Consider the following 23818-nt stretch of genomic DNA (forward strand, 5'->3'; position numbering starts at 1 on the left):
CTCACCTTGACAAGCCCTACCCCACCAAAGAGCCCCCTACACCTGGACCCCCCACCCCACTGAGCCCCAACCAGCTGCACCTGGAACCCCACCCCATCCCCCCAGCTCCTGGACCCCCACACTGAGCCCTCCACCCACACACCCCTCACCAAGTCCCAGATCCCCTCTCCTGAGCTCCAACCACATTCACCTGGGTGCTGTGCAGAGGCCCATTGCCCCTGCACCCGGAACCCCACAACGAGCCTCTGTGATTTAAATCTCCCACTGAGCCACCCGTACCCAGACTGCCCCACACAGAAACCTCTCACCCCCACACCTGGATCCCTCCACACTAAGCCCCTCCACACTTGGATCCTGCTGTGCTGATCCTGCCCAGCCACACCAGATGTGCCTGGGGCAGAGAGGCAGGGCCCCGGGGTGTTTCTGGGGCAGGCCTGGTCCTTGCACTATGTCAGGGTCAGGTGCAGTCTCACTGCCAAGTCCCTGTACTGGGGCGACATGGGAGCTTCAGGGTGATCTCCCACCTCAATGCAACCAGTGTGCTGTGCTCCCCACTGCCATGCTGGAACCATATTTATATATTGACAAATAAAATTTACAGAATTTTGAAGAATTTTAAAATATTGTGTGCAGAATATTTAATTTTTTAGCACAGAATTCCCTCAGAAGTAAATCCTCAGCCCTGCTTTTTATGCAGACAATATTTTTTGCTTTATTTCTACTCCTAATTCCTGAGCACTGTGGAGCCAATAGATCATTTTGGCCAGTTCTCGAGGCTATATATTAGTTATAAGAAATCGGAAGCTCTAGATATATTGCCACATATGCCTTTCATTTCTTCAGACTTTCCTCTTTGTTAGGCCCAAAACTCAGCCAGGCAGGCCTGCAAATCCCCTCGAAGCACCACTCGGAACATAATCAGAACATTTATCCTCTGATAAAAACCTTTAAATATACAATGAATCACTGGAAAAGCCTCTCCTAAGTGGCTTAAGTGCATATATACACCTAATTAAAATGGTACCACATCCACCTGTTTTATATCATCTCCCACTATTTCCTATTCTAGTCTCTGTGAGGGATATTAAGAAAATAAACAGCTCACAGAGTTTATTTGGATTAGCAATGACAAGAATTACTCTAAAAAAACCAAGTTTCAGAGTAGCAGCCATGTTAGTCTGTATTCGCAAAAAGAAAAGGAGTACTTGTGGCACCTTAGAGACTAACAAATTTATTAGAGCATAAGCTTTCGTGAGCTACAGCTCACTTCATCGGATGCATTTGGTGGAAAATGTTTTTTCCACCAAATGCATCCGATGAAGTGAGCTGTAACTCACGAAAGCTTATGCTCTAATAAATTTGTTAGTCTCTAAGGTGCCACAAGTACTCCTTTTCTTTTTTCTAAAAAAACCATAAAACTTCTTCAGCATTTAGGAGGCGATGACTATGAGTTTCCTGATCTCAGACATTACATTCAGTTGCAGCACACTGTGAATTGGTCACACCGCATAAACGTGTTCAATTAGAGCAGACTAGGACTGAGTGAGCTGCTCTGCCTTGCTTCTCGCACTGTGAATATACACTATTACCCTATACGATTAAAGTTGAACCCTTCACTATACCCCATGTTTAGGGCATGGAAATTTGCTCACTCTTACACAGGAAAAACTATGGCCCAGCCCCTCTCTTGTCAATTCACGGCAATCCCAATTTGACTCCAGAAAAAAGGTATCTACATTACAAGTGATAGCATCTGAAAAGATTAGTTAACAGCAGAGTGAAATAGTGCTAGAAAAAAAATCCCGAGCTGCTCTTACAAGTAATGTTTGTCCCATTGCCTGCGGCGTCTGAAGTCAGACAAAAGGAAGAAAGCTAGATTTGATGGTATCCTCACTTGCATTTTTACCTTGACAGACAAGATATCACTCTCCTCATGTGTGAATATTTTTATCTGAAACAAATGAACAGCATTTAAAAAATACAGAATGAAGAACATAAATGGACAACTTCACCAGCTTTTCACTTGGCAAGAGACCATGCAACATATGTCTGACAGGCAGTGTGATGCAGTTGAGTATTTAAGATTAGTTTCTAAATCATTTTTATATTTAAAAGTATACATTTATGAGAAAAAGGCTAATACATGATGGTGTGATATAGTACTAAGGGTTTTAATTGCATAAATTGTGGATAATTGAATTGCTCATGTGTGATGAAGGCATGAGTCATAAGCGTCAATACAATTTCTATGTTGCCCCATGTCACCATGTAGTCCAGGGGTTCTCAAACTAGGGGCTGGGACCCCTCGGGGGTCATGAGGTTATTACTGGGAGTGGGGGGTCATGAGCTGTCAGCCTCCACCCCAAACCTCGCTTTGCCTCCAGCATTTATAATGGTGTTAAATATATAAAAAAGTGTTTTTAATTTATAAGGGGGGGGGTCGCACTCAGAGGCTTGTTATGTGAAAGGGGTCACCAGTACAAAAGTTTGAGAACCACTGGTATAGTCTGTATAAGCCAGTTATAGTATTGAAAAACTGTTTCACAAAAGTTTTAAGAGTTTTTATTTTTTTTGGTATTTCTCTACTGCTGAAGCCACGCCAACTGTACAGGGCTCAGGGTGTGTGACAAGCCCAATTCCTGTGTGATTTCCACAAACACTAGGACACCCTTTTCTGGTACAGAAAAAAAGCCTCTTCATTAAGGCCCCCAGATGCTCAGGCCATCTCTTCAAAACAAAGGGCCAAATCCTGGGCCCCCTCAAAAATCCCCTGTGCTCCACCCAAGTGCAGGGACCTAGGATATTGGACTTAAAAGTCATGACATTTTTATATATAGAAAAGCTGTTATTGGCCCAGAATTCCATCTTGTCCATCCTGGACCTTGAGCCGGTAAAAATATTGTAAATATTGAGGAAGAGATGGGGAGGAAATACCTGAGCACCTTTCAGTAGTATATGAAGCCACATGACTAAAACCACATGACTAACGTATTGTTTATTCTCTCTCTCATCCTCTCTCCAGGAGAACTGTGTGTGCAATGGAGTATTTTGTTCCAGTAAGGTTTTGCTTTTGTTTTTCTTTAAATGTACGTGTTACTCTGGGTTTGTATTTGAGCTCTCCACACAGAGACTTAGTGCGCAGCAGGCAGTGTACTGCAGATTCATACCCCAACTCTAAGTGTCCATGTGGAAAAGTCCTTAGAGAAACCAGGCAGAAGGAGTACTCAGACTAAATGTTTAGTGTTAGGAGTATGTACTGTGCCTTTAAGAGCAGAGCACATGTTAGAGGGAAATAGACTGGGGTTAGTGAGAACGGGTTGGAGGCAGTCTAGTGGCAGCTTCACCAGACACACAGCTAGGAGCTCATGGTTCTCCTTTACCTTAGGTAACTCAGTTTTTAATTCTTTAATTCTTAGAGTCTTAGAATTTCTCCTTATGAATTCACAAGACAATACATGATACCAGCTGGGTACAAGAGAAGACTAAGGGCTTGTCTACACTGCGACATTGTCGACAAAACTTTTGTCTTCACACTTAAACCCTCCCCTCCCCCCGCTGCGAAAGACGAAAGATTTGCCAGCGTTCACACACGCTGACTTTTAGCCACAAGGCTGTGTCGACACAGCCTTGTGGCTAAAAGCTGCATAGTATAGACAAGCCCAGAGAAAAAAGGACTGTGGTGAAGGAGTAAAGGAGTCATATTGGAGAGGAACCAACTAAAAGCCCCCAAGGCGTTGAAACTCTCAGGTAATTCAGCAGACTCCTGGAAAGGATTCAAACAGAGTTTTGATATATAAATGCAAGCAGCTGGCTCTGGTGAGAAAGAAGACCAGCAGAAAACAGCTATCTCTTTAAATATTTCAGGACTTGAGGCAGTGGATGTCTTTTATAGCATGAAACTAAATCTGGCAGACGTTTGAAGAATATTGTATACCTTAAAAGAGTGAAACATTTGAAAGGTACAGTATAAATTTCACCTAAGAAGACAAACTGAAAGGAATGTCCTTTGAAGAGTTCCTAACAGAGCTGAAGCTAATGAGCTCAACCTGCAACAATGGACAGTTAACAGATTGTTATAAGGGATCAAATTGTAATTGGAAACAAAGATCTAAAGCTGAAAAAAGAGAGTGTTGGATGACACAGAGCTAACTTTGGATAAAGACTGTGTCAGGGAGCAGCAATCACTCAAAACAGAATAATAATAATGGAAGGAAAAGAGGACACTGCCACTCTGGATAGAGTGACAAAAGAGAAAAAAACTGGTGATCAATAAGTCAGTGCAGAACAAAAAACACAGAGAGGCCTGAAAAAAGCAAAGCATGAGAGTTTGCAAGGGAAATCTTCAAGGACGGCACAAGATGTGGACAAAAACAGACTTCAACAATGCCCAGCTTTTGGGAAGAACTGCAATATTTGTAAGAAATACAATCCTTTTGCCAAAGTCTGCAACTAGTATGAACAACTGCAGAAGAGGAAAGCATGCATGCTGCTGCAGTAATCCAGGAAGAGAGCAGGGACAGCAACAGAAAAAGGAGTTTTATCTGGGACAGTGGTTTTCAACCTGTGGTCCGTGGACCCATGGGGGTCCACAGACTATGTCTAAGATTTCCAAAGGGGTCCGCACGTCCATTTGAAATTTTTTAGGTGTCCACAGATGAAAAAAGGTTAAAAACTACTGATTGGGAGCTGTATCTTAAGAGGAACAGATGAATGGACAGTTTCCTTATAGACTAATGGGACTCTTATATTTTGACACTGGTGCTCTGGTAAATGTTGTTTCAGATATTAGTTTTAAAAAATTAAAGAAAAAAACAAGAAAAAAAATGGTGAGCAAACAGGTTAAATTGAAAGTTTATAATGGGGAACTCATTCCTACTAGAGGTATGTGTGTACCAAAAGTGAAGGTAAAAGATATGACAGGCGCAAAAGTATTTTATTACTTTAGATGCATTGTCTGGATTCTAGCAGATTCCCTTAAATGAGAGGCGCACTATACGGAAGATATTGCTTACTCAGATTACCATTTGGTCTAAAATCTGCTCCAGAAGTCTTTCATAGAAATGTGCAACAAATATTTGAGGGAATTGAAGGCACAGAAAGCAGCACAATAGAGAATCAGAATTACAGGTTACAGAGAGCATTGGACAGGACTAGAGCAGAAAGCCTGAAGCTAAATAAACAAAAATGTAAATTCAGGCTCAGAGAAATTAACCTATTTAGGAAAAAGGTTAACTGAATAAAGTGGATATATTGATTTTACCAGAACACAAGATATAACAAATATGCTACATCCAGAAAACAAGGAGGGAGTACAGAGGTTCATAGGAATGGCTAATTTTTTTGGTTAATTTAAACCTAATTTGGCTGCAGAAACCAGCAACCTCTGTGCACTCATGCAAAAGAATAACAAGTGGACATGGGATGCTAACCTGGACAAAGTTTGGTGATTTAAAACAACTGATTCAGAAAACCCTTTCTAAGGTATTTTGACAGCAGGAGGCAGACCTAATTGTTCATTGATGCCTCCAAAGAAGGGATAGGGGCTGTGTTGCTACAAAAATATGATGAGCATTGGAGACCGGAGGCATATGCATTCAGCGCTCTTACAAAAATAGAATGCCACTATGCCCAAATTGAAAAGGAAGCTTTACTTCTGGTGCATGGTTGTAAAATATTTCATGTGTTTATTTTAAAAGACTAATTGTTGCAGAAATAACATGGTTTATGGCCCTGGCCCTAGACTGCTTTGGATTTGGGAAGCCCAGGGCTTTCAGGGTGCAGAGCTCTGGAGCAGCCTGCCACTTGGACTGCCTCAGATTTGGGGAGCCCACAGCTTCCAGGATTCATGCCTCCAGGGCTGCCTGCCAGACGACATTTCATTCATGAAGCTAGGGTTTCATTCCCTTTTCTTGGAGAATATGACAGGGTGCATCAACCCCTTTGGACAGGAGGGAGTTAAGAAGCAACTCTGGGCTCAGGGGCTCCACCCCTCCGCGTCTGATGATCATGCTCAGGTTGGAGGCGGGGTTTAAAAGGCTGCCAGACAGCTCACTCTGATGCTGGCAAGTCAGGGAGAAGGATGTGCTCTGGGATCTCCAGGGCAGGATGTGATCTGATTCCTCCACCAAGCCAGGGAATGGGGGGAGCTGCCGCTCCCAGAGACCGCGACCAGGGCCAGAAGCCCGCAAGGCAGCTGGGATGCAGTATGATGGACAGCTTCTGAGAGCTCTGAGTCAGAACCCGGTGGAATGGGAGGCCCTGGGTTACCCTATTCCTCCTGTGAGCTGCATTCATGAAGTGGAGCAATAGCCTGTGAGTCAGAGCCACCACCCATGAGCTGTACCCAATAGGCAAGGATGCTACTGGAGACAAACTATTGGGCCATAACTGCTGCCTTGGGCTTTAACCGCCAGGCAGGAGATGCTGCCTCCCACTCACAGAGAATTTCAAAAATTTTGTTTTCCTTTCCTAATCAGAACTAAACCAAATTTTGAAATATCAGAATAATTCATGAAACAGAATACACGTTGTCTGCCCAGTTCTAAAGGTGAGCATGATCTGCCTCTCCAAATGTTACTGAAGTTGGCATGCAACTATTCCACATTCTGGACTTACATTATCCAGAGAGCTGGTTATTTCCCATCCACATTTTGTTGCCAGGACTGTCAGGGTGGCTACATTGCTGTAACTCAAGTATGCCTGAAATGTAAGATATATTATTAAAAATGAAGGGCTGATATAAAAGAGAATCTCATTTCTGTACCATAGTTTCTCCAGAATCACAAACCAGGCAAATGTATTTTTTCCCTTAAGTGGTCTTCCAGAAAACACAGTCCAGTAGTTTCTGAATTAAATTCTTTCAATAGCTAAATTGTGTTTTCACATGGCCGATGGCAAAAGAACCCTAATTAAAAACACTAATTTGGGTTTCTTTGATGGATAAAAGAAAGCAATAAACCCCTCTACTGTCAGAGAGACACTTCACCTATGAGGCTACTAAATTAATGGTATACTTCAGTTTTCTTATAAGTAATTAAAATCTGCTAGCAAATTAACCTCTTCACTGCTGTTAGATTTGCACATATTTTGGCAGCTGCTTGAAAACAGAAGGTGTAATCAGAGGAGTGGATATCTGGACTGGATGCTTATTACTTGTGTTTGACAACACTGGATAGGTACATGTCCAAGATGGAGCTGATATTTGGAAGTGGTAAAAAGAGATCAGTGCAAGAATCTTTAAAGACACGTTTCAATTTCATCTTTAAAAAAATTCGATTATTCAGTTTGTTCAGATTTACTGTCTGTTTATATTTACTTTCCTGCAGAAAAAAATTTCTACATCCACAGAATTAAAACTCTGATGGCGACACACTCCAGTGCTCCCATAGTCAATGGCAAATAATTTCCCACATTATACATCTCCAATTATTATTTATTTACTTTTAGATTTAATTAAAAGGACCTAATACAACATCAAGGAGCCACTGGGGGTTAAAAAAAAACTTTCGTACAGAACATTCCACAATAAAATAACACTAGGGATTTGTATAAATACACAAAATCATGGAAATTCAGGGTCAGTATTGCTAATCCATCCTTAGTTCACCCCACTGTGCGTAAGTATTGCTACACATAGACTATATACATTTACCCACTCTTCCGACATTAGGTACAGCAAGTCAAGTTAAGATGCTAACTGTTTGGGTCAAATCTTTAGCATTGTTTTGACATATCCAAAATGTCCAAATGTACCTCTAAGATTATGTATGTGGATGAATTCAGCTGATGTAAGTATTACCTGGTTGCTTCTATCCCAGAGATCAGAGGACCGAGTGTCTTCCTTATTGGAGAGGATGTATTTTCTGAAATACATATTATGTATACAAAGAGGTTAAAAAAAAACAAATAGCATTCATTTTCTTCCTTCAGTGTACAATGACAACCACTTACATAGTATTCAGCATCTTCTGAATGCTTTACAAATATTAATTAATTAATCCTCACAACAACACAGTGAGTTAAGTAAGCATTAGCTCCTCTTTTTTTCCCAAAAAAGGATGGGGAACACACAAGAGGGCCCAAATATTTCTTGACTTACTCAGATGAATAGTAGCCATTGATTTCATCATGATTTAGGCAAACAGGATCAGGTCCAGAAATGCTAAGTGACAATAGCTATTTAATCTGAGAAGACTTAAAATAATGAGCACAGTATATGTAAAAAAAACCCATTCACTTCTGCCACACTGTGAAAGATAGTGCCAAGTTACCTTTGAAATTTATATATACCTGGTTAGTCTAATTCTCCTGCGTGCAATAGCTCCATGGTATCTTCTCAAGCCATCCTTCACAAGAAGCAAAACAAAACAGAAATAATCTGATTGAATTATGATACATTCTACTTTCATAATGTTGTGCAAATAAAAGACAATTAAGGATTGTTTATTAAAAGGGACACTGTCACATACCAAATGTTAAGTATGTTATTTAAACCCCTCTCCCCCAAAATAACTGTACTAATTACAATGGAATTTCCCCAGGTACGGACTTGATCAATTTTTTTTTAATGCGATGTATCCCTTTACATAGCAAAAATAATCTAACTACCAGTCTGGAGTATCCTAGTAGCATAGTGTTATTACATGGACTTTTTCCCAGGAGCAATAAAGAAGTACAATGCTAAACATTCTGTACTTGCCAAAAGTGCCACCTTTTAGATAAAATATTAATCCAAGGGACTTTCTACACAGAGCTCAACATGGAAAGCAATATTTGAGGGATTTCTATACCGCTTTAGCACATGTCTGCATTGGAGAGCAGAGGGCATTATGTGCATTATGTGCATTATGAAAAATTAGAAGTGAGCGCTGCACAATAGGGTTGATCACCACCTCAAACTGACTATTCAGTCACTACTTTCTTCCATTGCTATTCCATTTAGAATAGAAATTTCAAAAGCAACTAAGTAATTTAGGAGCATAAATCCCACTGAATGTCAATGGGACTTGTGCTGTGTGACTTAGGTGCTTTTGAAAATATCACGCCTAATCCTCTATTTTAGTCTGTTAGTCTGCATATTTTTTCTTCTTCAACTGCAGTAGAAAGCAACTTCTTTTTTTATTTCTGCTTCAAAGCTGGTACTCTGTTCCTGTTAGAAAAAAGGTACTGGAGTTAATGCCCTGTGAGTTGCTGCTTAGTTGAAGCATTGCTTCTCTGGTTGAAGTTACGGTGCCAGCAGCCATAGCATTTTTTAGAAGAGTGGAGATAATGCTGACGTAAGAGTCAGCTTTCCCTCTTGAAACAAGATAGAGGTTAATGTTCAAGGTAGTGCGTTGGCTAGTGTGGAGTGCATATGATTCTTCATTTCCTCACAAAGTCATTACCCTAGTAGTCATTAATTCACCATTTTAGTAGCTCTTTTATTCCTGCCCTGGTACTTTATGGAATTCTGTGAGAAAGAAAAAAGAGCTAACAAAAGATTACATCATAGCAGACTATTCAAAAGAGAAGTTTTATATTCATGAAGGTTTAAAAGCTCAATGAACCACTTTAAGGGATCCATGTACTTGGGCTGGAAGTTTCAAAGGAGCTAAAGGGAGTTAGGCACTAACTCCGATTGAAATTCAATGGGACTTGGGTGCCTGACTGCAGCAACTTCCTTTACAAATCCCCAGACTAGTTAAGAGCTGTTCAATTACCCTACAAGCGTTCTCCCTATAAGAATATCCTCTTGAGGAGGAGGAAGAGAAAGTAATTCAGTTTATAACCTTGTTTAGCTCTTCACTTCCCCGGAATGTCCGACAGTGATTGGCTGTGTGATATGCATTATTTTGGGTTGGACTATATAAGCCATCTCTATATTCATTTTCTCTTTCATGTAAAGAGCTGACCTTTGTAGTGGGTTTGACTCTGGGAAAGATGAGGAGCTCTCCTTTGTCATTTACAGCATTAAAAATCAGAAAAGCACTGTTAATATGCCGCGCTTGGCCTATAGTCCACTCCTCACAGTTGTAGGCCTCAACACGAACGCCAACCTCAACACTGAAAGAAGAGTTTAAATGAATTATTTAACCACGATAGAATGACACAGAAACAGCAATAAGACAAACATAATAACTAGAGCTGTTATATACTTCTTGGGTACAGGGAACAACAGTGATGGAAATCTGAGTATTTTGGATACATGAACAATTAATAATTAGTTTTCTATCTGGACTCAGAGGCATATTTCAGCAGTGATGTAAAAGGTGGTGTAAGATAAATGTCAGGACTAAAATAGGCAGAAAATGAACTGAAGTAGCAAAGTAGTGTAGGTGCTTAGATATCTAATGATGAGCAGCGTGTGGGAACTGGGAACTGTAGGGGGAAGACTTGGGGATGAGAGCGAACTTGCACTGATTTGGCATTCAGATGTGCACGATAAGGGTAACTCACAGCAAGCTGGTGTCCTGGGAGGACCAAATTTAGCCCTGGATAGAAGAGAGTAGCAGTGGGAGTTACATCTATTGCCACCAGGACCCTATTTGCTCCAGAAATATTGACATGGCACAATATAAGCTGAAATTCGAGGAGGGACTACTGTAACTTATACCCTACTAAAAAAACAAGGAGTACTGATACAGACTAACACAGCTACCACTCTGAAACCTTATACCGTCCTGTGGCTTTTCCTGTGGCATTTCCGTCTACCTTCTAAGGCCACAGCCTCTGGTGTGGCTGAGCAGTACTTATCACAGGACCAGAGGTCAGAGTGGGGGTGTCCCGGGCTGGCTAAGGAACTGTCACTTCCCTGATGTCATTTACTTATGCCTGACTGCAAGGAGTCATTCCAGTAGCTGGGGATCCCCCTGGCAAAGGGGTATTGCAACCACACACACTCTTTGCTAGGTTTCAGAAAGGGGGTCGTGGTGTAGGAGCCTCTAGTGGCCATAAGTCACTGGAGGTTTTTCCCACCATGGGGGGATCCTCAGAAGGTAGGATCCACTGTATTTAAGTCTGCTTTATGCCACAGGATTGGTACAGAGCAGACTTACAGAAATTCAAGCATTAGGCCCTTTCATTGTGCTAAATAAATGCTCCTTAACACTCATATTCTGCCCAACTTAGAACCAATTGCAACTGGTATAAAGGCTTCTATGGCAGTTGCACCCATTTATTCCAGGCTGCATTTGGCTAGGTTTAACACCAGATGTACTCACCCTCCCCTTCTTCCTCACTCTTCCAAAACAAGAGTTTTGCAACCAGGAAGCAGCTGCAAGGGCCTGGACTCTGCAATAAGCTCCACACAGATAGAGTCCTGTACCCACATGGAGTATACTCCAGGATCAGGGTCCAAATGACTACAATGTCCAGTTGGAGACTTGGAATTCCATTGGACTGCTTAGCATTACACTTGTAATTAAGGTTTGCAGAACTGGGATATCAATCGCTAGAGGGTATGGATAATCTTTTAGATTTGAATAAACAATTAACCAAGCTTCAAACTATTTTTGAAGTGAGAAAAGCAGAGCTATTTTAAAAATATTTCATAATCAAAAACCTGAAAAGGAAAACCCCAGTGAGGGCTTGAGTCTGAAATATTCAGGAGGGATTGTGCTATAGAGGGGCAGTAAGACAAGCACATAGATAGTTTTACCTTTTCTGAAATGTGTTGTTAACTATTGCTTTGAAGACAAGACGATCACCAACAGTGGAAGGTCCCCGGAATTTAAACATATCAACTGATTTCAAGATGGGATATGAATGACAGAGACGGCTGAATGCAGGAGAGACACAAAATAGAATATATGGTCTTGTAATTCTTTTTTCTGTGTTGGTACAGCCCAGGATTATTTGGCATACTTAAAGTAATGAGGTCGGCACAAATTAGAAATTCACAATGCAAGCCTAATTTAATCCCTAGATTTCCCATAAATGACAGCACATTCAGCTAAATAACAGCACAGAATTTGGGTCTCAAAATATAATACCACTTCTGTTGTGCTGCTTCATTTGCAATGCACTTTACAAACATTTAACTAATTAATCCTCACTCCTTGTTATTAACCTCATATTGGGCCAGATTATGCATCCCTTACTCTCATTCATTGAGTAGTACCTTACTTCTCAAAGAGTCCCGCTCACTTAAACAGGGCTACTTTTGGAGTAAGATATTGTTCAGTGTGAGTAAAGAGTTCACAATCTGGCCCTATTCGAGTTAGTGAAACTTCCTCAGGGTCAAAGACAATGTATCTATGTAAGAACTTCAGACCATACATCTTTTTACCTCTGATGGTTTCTGCCCATTTATCAGAAATTAATATAGTTTTTTGCTGTATATGATTACATGAAACATTAATTAAAAATTCACCCAAATACAGGCTACATTATTTTGTAATGACACTAAGGAAATATGTCTTTTTTCTAAAAGTTGCGTGCAACTACTGAAGTTGAGTCTCAGAACTGGGTTTTTAAACATGCAAAAAGCCAGTTAGATGTACAACTGGTCATCTGCCCCTGCAGAAATCCAGAGTTCTATGCCTAACTTTTAAAAATTAAGACTTAAAGGTATATTAATTTAATATAAATTCTCTTATTATTGTTGTTTATCTCATCCTTCCATCCCCCCATACCTTTCTGTTGTTTATTACACTCACTAGTCTCTCTTTTCTCAATTTAGGCCCTGATCCTGAAAACACTTAATGTTATGCATTACTTTGCTCACCTGAGTTGTCCCATTGGAGCTTTGGAGCCCCACTGGATTACTTAGAATTGCACTTGTGATTAAGTAGTTACAGGATCATGATTTTTAAGTTTGTAAATTCTTGTAGGGGGACTTTTCTATTGTTCTTCACAGCCTTAAGCCCCAGTCCCGATTGGGGCCTCTAGGTGCTACTGCAGGATAAATAACAACAACAATTCCTGACTCTAAAGGGCTACATTCTGCCCTCATGAATGTGCATGAAACGCCCATCAAATTCAGTGAGAAAAGCATACATATAAATACAGAATTTCATCATACACATTTTTAGCCTAGAAATGACACAGTTTTGTAGTAGTCTCAGCTCTTAATTCAATTGCACTCTCTGTAAACTAATGTACTAGAATTGTTAAATTCACACAATTATCTGTTGCTAATTAATTGAATAGAGCATCTTTATAATAGACTAATACATTAAATGACTTTGTAATTTCATTAAACATAATTTGCTCTTCCTATTTAAAATGCTAAATAGGTATCTCATTTACAACACTCACAGTAAAGATGCAATATTACCAAAAGTACCAAGGGGATGAAAGGACGTGATTTTTTTAAAGGGGGATTTTTCCTAAATATTAAGCTCTATTTTTCTAAAAAAACAAAGCCCCGAATACTTCTATAGGTCATATAAAATATCAGAAAGGACAGCCCTGGTTCAAATGGATTTTCAGTTACTGCAATACTGTCTTTAAGCTGCTCAATTTCTTTCACAATTTTTAGAAAGGGGAAATAACCTTTTGACAAACCTTTCTGTGGGTGTTTTAAATTTATTCTTCAAGTATTGTTTTTTCCCCTCTCTCTTCCCCACCCCCGCTTTCCCCATCTCAGGCTGTGGCCATAGCAACACTAACTGGTACCTACAAAGGTCAGAGCTAATTGTTGCCTTATAAAAGGTTTGTAGCGAGGGCAGCTGTTTCTCAAGCATAAAATACAAGCTCTCTTTCCATCCAATATTGTCTCTGCCATGAGCTATTATTCCTAAAAGTTTCAATCTGATTAATTATGTTCAATATTCATAGTTCCAAATAAACTATTTTAACTTTCAGGTTAGTTGTATATTGATATATCAAAGGGAAACAGGGCCTGATATTTTGGACTGGGTCTCGGGCACACTGGCATAAATGAGGAGTAATTCCTTTGAAGTCAATGGAGTTACACATTGATGTAAAATCAGCGTGTTTTCTATTTTTAATAAAATGATCTGTTTATCTAAGAACTAAAGAGAATTTCTTATCGGTACAGCTAACCGGCTATGAATCAAAATTATATGAATAAGGAAAAGGAATGGCATTTAATTATTAAGGTAAAAAAGGAACACATAGCTAGCCTCCCTGCAATGAAGTAGGTCAGGTGGTGTGTGAGGGGAATTCTGATAGAAATTCAGGTCTCACATACAAAGAAGCTTTGTTTGTGTGGGAGACCAGTGTCAAGGCTGAGGTGATGGAACCCTCCAGCCTAGAGGCAGAAGGCAGAGCAGCTGTGCAACTGGGCCATAGCCACTAATGAACCTAAAAGGATAGCAATAATATTTTGCACTTTTCATCTGTAGATCTCAAAGCACTTCACAAAGGATGCTGGGGAAGCACTATTGCTCTCATTTTACAGATGTAGGAACTGGGAGACAGAGAAGTTAAGTGACCTACCCAAGATAAAATAGTGAGTCAATGGCTAGAATAGAACTCAGTTCTACTGATTCCCATGCTAGTGCCCATCCACACCTCCTGGTAGTGGCTCTCATATTCTTCAGATCCAGTGGCCACACTCAGGTTCATCTCTGCTATGTATGGGGGGCTGCAGACTGTCCTTGAGCAGCCTCTCCATTTTAAGATTTCATTGTTGCTGGGCCAGAGGATTTTACCATATATGGAAGGATATTCTTGTGGTCAAGGCACTGCTCTAGCCATCAGGATCTGGGTTCTATTTCTAGCTTTGCTATTGACTTGCTTGAAGCCTCAAGCAAATCACATAATCTCTCTGTCCCTCAGTTATCCATCTGTAAAAAGGAGATAGCAATATTTCTCAGCAGTGTTGTGAAGCACTCAGATGTTCTGGAAATGAGTGCCATAGAAAAGCCTATATATAAATATGTAGACATCCCCTGCACCTCAATAGGAAAAGAGATCACAATACATTTTATTTTCACTTTTCATTTGTAACTAACCTCTGTGATGCCCTTAACATTAAAATGATGGATTTGGAGTACTTTTGGTTTTCCACACAGCATGTCTTTTCAGAATCATATAGGAAGACATCAAACAGAAAAGTACCTTGCTGAAATAGTAGCTACTGTCTCCATCCATGCCATAATCTGGCCACCAAATGTATTTCCATGATGGTTTGCATGAGGAGGCAGGACAAGTTCAATGCTCTGCACATGGGTTAGATCTGTTGAAATAGTATCTTCCTCTGTATCACTTACATTATCTGAAACATGGTAGCAATACATTAATGGGATAGTTAAGCGAGTAGAGTTATTAGCTGTCCCAAGAGGGGACTATACCCTTTCCCCATCATTGTAGGAATCTATCGGCTTTTGGTACAATTTTAAAAAATGACTGTAGGGAGAAAGAAACCCACACCAGGGAGTGCCTGAAGCCAAAAGGCTGCTGCTTCTTTCAATAATAGCAATAACCTGAAGCTCTGCCAAGGTGCAAGGGCACCATAGCCTCTTGTCTGACAAGGGGGCAGAATGGAGAAAAACAGAACACCCTGGTGGCAGATCAAATTCTGTATGAGAAGCTATGCTTCATACAAAAGCTATGTTAAAAGCACACATTCAGGGAATCAGACAGGTACGCAGCTCTCCTAATTGAAAATGTAGGCAACCTATGTATGCTAGTAAGTTTTCATTATTACTCTTGCTCGCTCTACTTAATCTGCAATGTGTTTATAAGTAAGTACAGTTTATTATATACTTTTGATATGAGTTGCAGGACTAAAAATTGCTACACATGTGAATTTAAGGTTGTAGAAAATTATTGTATTGTGTTATACTGTATTACTTGTGAAATAGTGTGTGTTCATTAAATACTGTATTATAGTGAATAGCCATGCACTGGAGGCAGAGGTAGGGTTGTGTGCACAACAGTAACATTGCCAATTCATTTTTCAAGTGTTTAACCATACAACCTTAGCATTCTCTTACTGCAACTATTTCAATGGACTTACACATGTGTATTTTCATCATGAGTATGTAAATATACTCATAAATATCCATATTACACAAGGTCTAATTAAGAATCTAGGAATAAACTGAATCCTTGTGTAACTCAATGAAGGTACATCAGGGATGAATTTGTGCCCCCTCCCCCAGTGTCTTGTGTGAGAGGACTTAAAGGTCACACTCTTTTAGGTCTCAAGTCAGCTACATACTCAAGCATATGCATAACTTTAAGGATGTGAGTTGTCTTACTGAAGTCACTGCTTAAAGTTACATATTGTGTTAAGTACCTTGCTGAATCAGGGTCTTGACTGTGAGGTGCTCTAAATTTAAAAAAAACAGTCTTTGAATTTTCAGTTACATCTTGATATAATAGTTTCAAGTATCAGATGTGTCAGTCATTCCAAGCATGCAACAACTTCTGCACCACAGGATTTCCTATGACCCGAATTATGTCTTTGGCTTCTGCCCTAGTAAACTGTGGTTTACGATCATCAAATAACTATTTGGATGTCTGATTACCTTGCACTTTGGACCTACTTAAGGAGTTGTATAGCTTGCATTCACAAGACAAACTTCATTTTCTTGCTTGATGTATTTTGTATATATTTGGAAGCTAACAATCTTCACATATACTACTCTCAATTTTTATCCTATTTTACTTTTTATATGTCACTGTAGATCTTAAACTGGTGTAAGAAATTGTAAAAAATATCTGGAAAATTTCCCTAACGCAGCTAGGGCCGTGGAGACTGAATGTTACCACTCTCTGATTGCTCTTTGGTGGTCTTAGTTTTCCTACCAGAAAGGTATCATCATGACAGTGTAAAGTATCCATCCTGAGTCCACACAACCCAATTAAATTGTGAACGCAGGTATTATATTTATAATAGATGTTGTTTTTCCCTGTAGATAATTTATTTGTGACTGAAGTTCATAAACAGAGATGTGTACTTCAGACTGTAAATACCAGAAAGTTTCTTAAACATTTGTGAATAATTTCATGTTTTTGGAAGGGAATACAGCGACTTCGATTCATGTCATTTCAGGACAGAGATAAGTCTGGGAAATAGAGGCAAATCTAGGTGAAGAAAGAAACCAGTTATGCTTCAGTTTTTTCTTTTGGTCACATAAGTGCTCTGCACTTTTCCTGCCAGGATTTAGATTACCAGTCTGACGAATTTTTCTTCTGTTTCTTGAGAACAATCTCCTCACATGCGCATGTAGTTCCTATTGATTTATTGGAAAGTTATAGGCATCAAGCCAAATGGATTTCTCCCCTTATGTGTGTCTTAACTGGTGCTATTGGACTTTATTTCTTCACTGCAAAATGCAGCTTGAAGTATGAATGAATTCTATAAAACCCTTAAAAAAAAACCCCTAAACCTGCAAAGTAAGGGTATTTCTACACAAGGGGTTTAAGCTGACGTGCTTTTATGAGCCTCAGGTAACTCACTGTATTCAAGTCATCCCAACAGTGTGCCCACAGAATGCCTGTTCTGTTTTCAATCTGCATCATGTGAACACATGGTGGCAGCTTTCTGTGAACTGAGAACATAGCATTCTCTGGGGATAGCCCATTGTCCTTTGCTTTGCTGCTGAGGATTGTGTGCCCTGGGATTGTTTTCACTGTGAATCGTGGGAAGCAATGTTAGTTCACATTTTTTAAAAAATCCCGTATTTTCTCTATCTCTGGCCCATTGTCTCGTACCATTTTAAAGTTGTTGTCAGCCAGCATAGACCACCAATGCTCTGAGCCACTGTGATGGCAGGCGTAAATATGCACAGGCTGCTTGGGCTGTATTACAGCACTCAGAGCCAGATGAATTCTGCATTGGACTTCACCTGTCTCACCACCACATGGATGATGTGGGAGCAGGAGAATATTCTATGGCAGCAGTAGGATAATCTATAGTGGTGGCAGCAGGATGAGGCAGACGAACAGGAGGATGCCAAGCTGTTGGAACAAGAGGACCAGTTTCTGGATCACCAACAAGCATTCAGTGCTATTCGGAATGCAGGAAACCAGTGTGGATTGATGGGAGAGGATCATTCGGCAGAGCTGAGATGACCAGCACTAGCAAGAGAACTTCAAGATGCGGAGGGCCCAGGACATTACTGATAGCTTTGCACACATGGCATTCCCAAGCTATATTGGGGCAACTGATGGAACCCATGTGCCTATCATTTGCCTCCCCCACCAGGGCGCAGAATTCAGAACAGAAAGGAGTATTGGAGCAACATACAGAATGGTGGTCAAGTGCCTTTCAAAGGCCAAAGGCACAGATGGTGCTGTTTATGGAATAGGTTGGAAGCAACAGCGAAAAAATGTTCCAGCCATTATATCTGCATGTTGTGTTCTGCACAATATTGCTGAGAGCAAGGGGGAAAGCCTTAATGTTAGGTGGGAGAAGCCAAGGGGTGGACACTTGCTCAGATGTTCGAGCAGCAGCAAGGTGTCCCACAGAAAACATAAATATAGAGGGGAATGTTGCCCGTGAGCCTACTGTTTGTGTTCTGAGTCATAGGCCTGCACGTTAGCTTGTGGTGGGGTAGAGTGGATCAGGATGCAGCCACACTTTCCTTGGCCACTGCCACAATCTTCTGGGAAAGCTGTATTTCTTTCTTCTTCTGGGTCCTCATGTACAGCCTCTACCTCTTAGCCAGCCTGATTTTCCCCTGTGATTCTGCTATTCTGACATCTTGTCCCACGTCTTCCTTTTTCTCTCCTTCAGGTTGGCCATCCTGTCAGCAGTACACAGAAGCCCTGTCCTTGATGATCTGGCAGTTGCAGGTGCTATGGTTGTGGGAGTGGGGGGGAAACAGTTGTTTATTGTTCATGTCACAGACAAGTCATGACAGCTTTTTTTAGTAGGTACAGTATATGTGACTTATCTCCCGCTGAGACTCTTCCCATTTTGGGGGGAACCTCAGAGATGGTAACTGGTGTGAATGTATGGAAGGTGCTGAATGCATTTGGATTTCAGTCTACTGTGTATGCTTTCTTGCTTTTAGGAATGGGGTGAGTGATTTGTTCCAGGTTTGTTTTTGCAATTTTGTTTGTGTGCTGGATGCGCCTCTACTGGATTAGAGGTTTAAAGGGAGGCTCATGGGGGGCGGGATCTGGATAGTAATTCCTTCTGTATGACCATTAGGCTGTGAGATATTTCTCAGTGTTAAGTTCTGCTATGACTCTACAGAAACGGAGAAAGTGTAGAGAAAAACAGATAGAGTCCTGCAACGACTGTCAACTAGAATTCATGTTACAGAGCATTTGTACTTCAGTGAAGAATAGTGCTTTTTGTGCCTTCACCAGGCATGCAGTGAGCATTTATACCTCATGAAAACTACAAAAACTAATCAAATTTCTTTTCCTGTAAGCCCATCTCAATAAACTGTTGAATTTCACACAAATGAATGCTTTCGGTGTTTGAATCTGCCGCTGGAGGGGAGCAGAGAGGGACAGGTACGTTCTGTGATTGCACCATGCTGGTGGGTGCCATTTTGAAACAGAACAGAGGGGTCGGGAGGAAGACGGGGGCTCTTAGCTCACATCAGCCAACAATAATAAATAATACATTGTAAAGATAGCTGCTTACATGCTGTAGTTCCCTCCAGGGAATCTGACTCTTCAGTCCCAGCCTGGGTTTCTGGCTGGGACTTGGGCTCAGCCAATGGAAGGGTCCATTGTAGCAAGGCAGGACTGGGGCTTACTTTCCAGCTCTTCATCATCAGGTTCCTGAGGCACAAAAAGATCCTGGCTCTCAGGAGGCATCCTCCAGCTCAGCCTCCAGTGGGTCGAGCCAGTCATCCTTGGTGGGGGGGAGGAAGAGTGTGGGCAGCATCTTGGATGGGTTGTACTATAACTGTATAGAATCGTGTACAGTTCATCAAAAAATGGTCAGGTCACATGTCTTCTAACAGACTGTCTTCTCTTATTCCTCATTCCAATGCATTTTTTTCTGAGTTGCTTGTTCTTTATCCAGCACTGGTTGGCGTCCCAGTCATGACCCCTCTAGGACATCTGCTTTGCAATGTCCACACAAAGTCCTTACTCCTGTGGCACGCCACAAGAGCTTCCTGCACTGACACTTCTCCCCAGGTGGCTGTGAGATCCAAGATCTCAGCACAGCTCCAGTTAGATGTGTGACGCATGTTGTGGGACTTCTGCTATGCTATGTGGTTGTATTGCCAGAATAATGATATACGGGGATTGATGAGCAAAGAGGCATAAAAAAGTGGTGCACAGCAATTGTGTGTGCATGAGCAAAAGATCTAACTAGTCCACTTTGCAAGAGTTCTCAATAAATGCAGAGTTAGTTCACAGTAATGGGTTGCATCGTCTGTATGCAAGGTTTTCAAACCAGATTAACTCAATTTGATCCAGTTTTAAACCCTCTGTGTAGGCAAACCCCAAGTGAAAAGTAAATGTGAAACAATGATCAACTTACACTTGGGCCCTGATCCTGCAACCTTATACCTGGAATCCCTGCAGGACAGAAGGACAGAGAGAACCACTATGGAGAGTTGTTGTCCTCCACACCCTCACAAACCTGGCATGCTAGCCCCGGAGTCTTATCCCCAAGGGTTTTTATATGGTTTTGTCCCTAGTTTGAATTGGTCAGTTGGGCTCCCCTCTATTTGCCCATAATTACTGGTTGTGTCTGCTTTACTGACCACAGTGACAATCTTCCATATTACTCTCTTGCATTAGGGTCTCAAAGACATGTTCATGGTCCAGTCGTATTCTTCTTTTCTCAATAGCCAGACTATGCTCCAGATGATCTTGTGGAGACAGAAGCTTCACTGGTTTTAAGTAAACCTACACAAATGAAAATAAGTTCTCATGTGACTGTATAATCATACCTAAGTGTGCTCTGAACTGCACTTTGAGCCAATGCCATTTAAAAAGTACACTGGCATCAGCATTCTCTAGAATTCTTGAATGTAATTTCTGCAGTACAGCAAGTCATATTACTACAGATGAAGAAAGAGTTAAAGTTCAAGTAATTATGCAATATCTAGGTTTTCACTTTTAGTCCAGAACCATTTGCCAAAATTCAATGGCAAGGTGTTTTTGTTTTGAAAAACTAAAAATACAATCAACTCACCAAAACCTATTTTGTTTAAAATGCTTCACAGAAAATAAAACTGGAAATGCATTTTCAAATTATTCTGAGGATTTAATATTGTGTGTTGTGTCCCAGTTGCGCATTTATCCCCTACCACTACTTGTGCTCGGATATGCTCCTTTGAAAATGCCTTAACAGCACACTTTTACAAGCTGTTTTTCTAACACTCTCCTTCTGCAGGTGAAGCCTTTCTGCCCCAAGTGTAAAAAGAAAAGGAGTACTTGTGGCACCTTAGAGACTAACAAATTTATTAGAGCATAAGCTCACGAGAGCTTATGCTCTAATAAATTTGTTAGTCTCTAAGGTGCCACAAGTACTCCTTTTCTTTTTGCGAATACAGACTAACACGGCTGCTACTCTGAAACCTGCCCCAAGTGTATTTCCCTTTTCACACACACACTGCATGTGCAAAATCCATTTATGCCTAAGGGTAGAATTGGTCAGTTTAATGGCACAAATTGTTTGAACAATGTTATCTAAACAGGGGACAGACAAAAACAGCTGAGTTGCAAGGAACAGCTGCTTTCTGTATCCAGACCTATCCTTTGGTCCCTTTCATCTAGGCCCAGAAGCTTCAATAAGAACAGAGTCAACACCCTGCTGCTCCATGTGGGTGACAGGGGTTCCACTGTACCTCCACCCCAAATCCTCTTGTCGACTTAGAGGCTTAGACTTAGAGGCTTTGTCAGGGAACCTGGTGTGTCTCTAGCCACCAGTCATTACCTATGGCCAAAACCACCTCTCCCCTGGACCTAGTGTTAGCAGTGCATGGGGCTACACCAGTTTTCCTCACTTCATGTTCTCTCTCTCAGCCTTGCCCTCTCCCTTTCTAAACAACTCTGCCTCCTTCTCCTGGGGGGATGTTTGTATCACCAATCCCTGATAACACTTCTCTGCCTTTGATTCTTTTGCCAAACCAGCTCCTTTCCTCCACTTCCAGCCCTACTCAGAATCTTGCCAATTTTTTCTTAAAACAAAATTGCCCTCCCTTCCAGCAGAGTTAGGTAGTCCTACGGTTACCATATGTCTGGGGTTTCCCAGACATTGCCTCTTTTTTGATCCTCCGCCTTCTGTCTGGGCAGATTTTTCAAATAAGAGGCAACATCCAGGTTTTTTGTGGGGCAGATTTTGCAACTCAGAAAGAGCCCCAATTGGTCCCTCCCCTGCATTGACATCTGACTAGTACCTCGCCGATCCCAAGCTCCCAGCCCTGGGGGTGGGGAGAGACCCACAGGGAGGTGCTGACTGATGGCTGTCGCTGTGTCCTGGGTCTGAGCCAGACCCAGCAGTGACACTGCCCCCCACCTCAAGAATGAGAACACAGGTACCCCCTCCAGCACCCCAGGTTCCCCCTCCAGCACCCCCCAAATACTACTCCCAGTACACATACACACACCTCTTCCAGCAGCCCCCAGGTTGCTGCTCTAGCAACCCACTCAGATTTCCCCTCCAGCACCCTGCCCTAGATTTCTCCTCCAGCACCCCCTAAATACCACTTCCAGTACACATACATACCTCTTCCAGCACCCCCCAATTAGCCTCTCCAGCACCTCTCAAATACCCCCCAGAACACACACCCACCCTTCCAGCACTCCCCAACTGTAGCCCCTCCCAGCTTTCTCCTCCCCACCCCCCCATCAGTGTCCTCTTTTTGGGAACGTTAAACATCGTAACCCTAGGTAGTCATTCTTCCCTCTTCCCAAACTTGTTTATAAAGTAACAACAACAAAAGTCTAATAAATATGTGGGCTTTTAAAAAGGTATAAAAAGTTATAGTTGTTTGCTCCAAATGCTGAAATTCTGATGGATTTTGAACTGAGATCTCAAATTCTCCTGCTTGAATGGCTGCCCATTGAAGCTGATCTTAGTTAATCATCACCAGTTTCATCCTGAAATGACCCGTTTGGAATGTTGAGCTAAAGATACATGAACTAAGGGGTTGGACACAGGATCAAGCCAATAATAAATAATAATACAGAGTATTTATATAGTACTTTAATGTTCAAACATTAACCAATTAATTTAGCCTCTAAACTTTTTCAGGCAGGTTTCATTTTATGTTTGGAAATATCTGTTTTACCAACTCTGTCAGTAAAGATGCCAGTTCTAGTAAGGAAGAACTTGCAAAAATTAAAAAGTAAGGATCTATAAAGTGGCAGAAAAATAGCCCATCATGAGGTCATAGAGAAGGTCTTTAAAATATTCTTACAGTCTGGACTTCACATTATTTTTCTGCCATCAGATGAAATGAATGGATAATATCTTTTTTTTTGTCAGTTTCACAATAATCAAATGAGACATTTCCCAAAATCTCTTTCCATGCCAGGATTAAATGATTTCTGAATTAAATGGGATACCTTTTCATCACCAACTGGTCTTACTACATAATTCAGGATTTCTAAATTAAATGAGATACCTTTTCATCACCAACTGGTCTTACTACATATGTAGAGAAAGCCACACTAATAAGTTTCTGAACACTAGTCAAGATATCCTGTACTGTAACCTTGACACCAACCTAAAACAAAAAAGAAAGTTGCCACATTGTTAATTTCTAGATAAGACATCAAGTCACAACACTTGTAGAAATAATTGTTGTCTTGAGCTTACATCTTAAAGGAGTAGAATGCACAGACTTTTCACTAATGTCCTAGTATCATCAATACACTTCATGAATATTTAAAGCCATGGCAACATATCTGTAAATGGAGGCTTAGCAGAACCTCTAAACATAGTACAGACATTTACATTTGGCTTTATGTACTATTACTTCCATTTACTTATGTG

General features: G+C 41.0%; 1 protein-coding gene across 3 annotated transcripts in view; it reads right to left on the reverse strand.

The window, feature by feature from the left end:
• The window catches only part of ACOT12 (acyl-CoA thioesterase 12), a 37870-nt gene that overhangs the window by 3378 nt on the left and 10674 nt on the right, over window positions 1-23818 (reverse strand). For 2 of the 3 annotated variants that reach the window (XM_038402442.2, XM_038402445.2), the window contains exons 4-12: window positions 23448-23549; window positions 20577-20721; window positions 15007-15163; window positions 11636-11755; window positions 9891-10041; window positions 8290-8345; window positions 7799-7862; window positions 6616-6699; window positions 1818-1951 (exon numbers count right to left, since the gene is read on the reverse strand). In XM_038402442.2, the coding sequence (XP_038258370.1) occupies window positions 1818-1951; window positions 6616-6699; window positions 7799-7862; window positions 8290-8345; window positions 9891-10041; window positions 11636-11755; window positions 15007-15163; window positions 20577-20721; window positions 23448-23549 (1013 nt within the window). The remainder of the gene's footprint in view (window positions 1-1817; window positions 1952-6615; window positions 6700-7798; window positions 7863-8289; window positions 8346-9890; window positions 10042-11635; window positions 11756-15006; window positions 15164-20576; window positions 20722-23447; window positions 23550-23818) is intronic. The other variant, XM_038402444.2, reaches the window with a different exon arrangement.

This window comes from Dermochelys coriacea, chromosome 5 (assembly GCF_009764565.3).
Source record: "Dermochelys coriacea isolate rDerCor1 chromosome 5, rDerCor1.pri.v4, whole genome shotgun sequence".
NCBI classification, from domain to species: Eukaryota; Metazoa; Chordata; order Testudines; family Dermochelyidae; genus Dermochelys; species Dermochelys coriacea.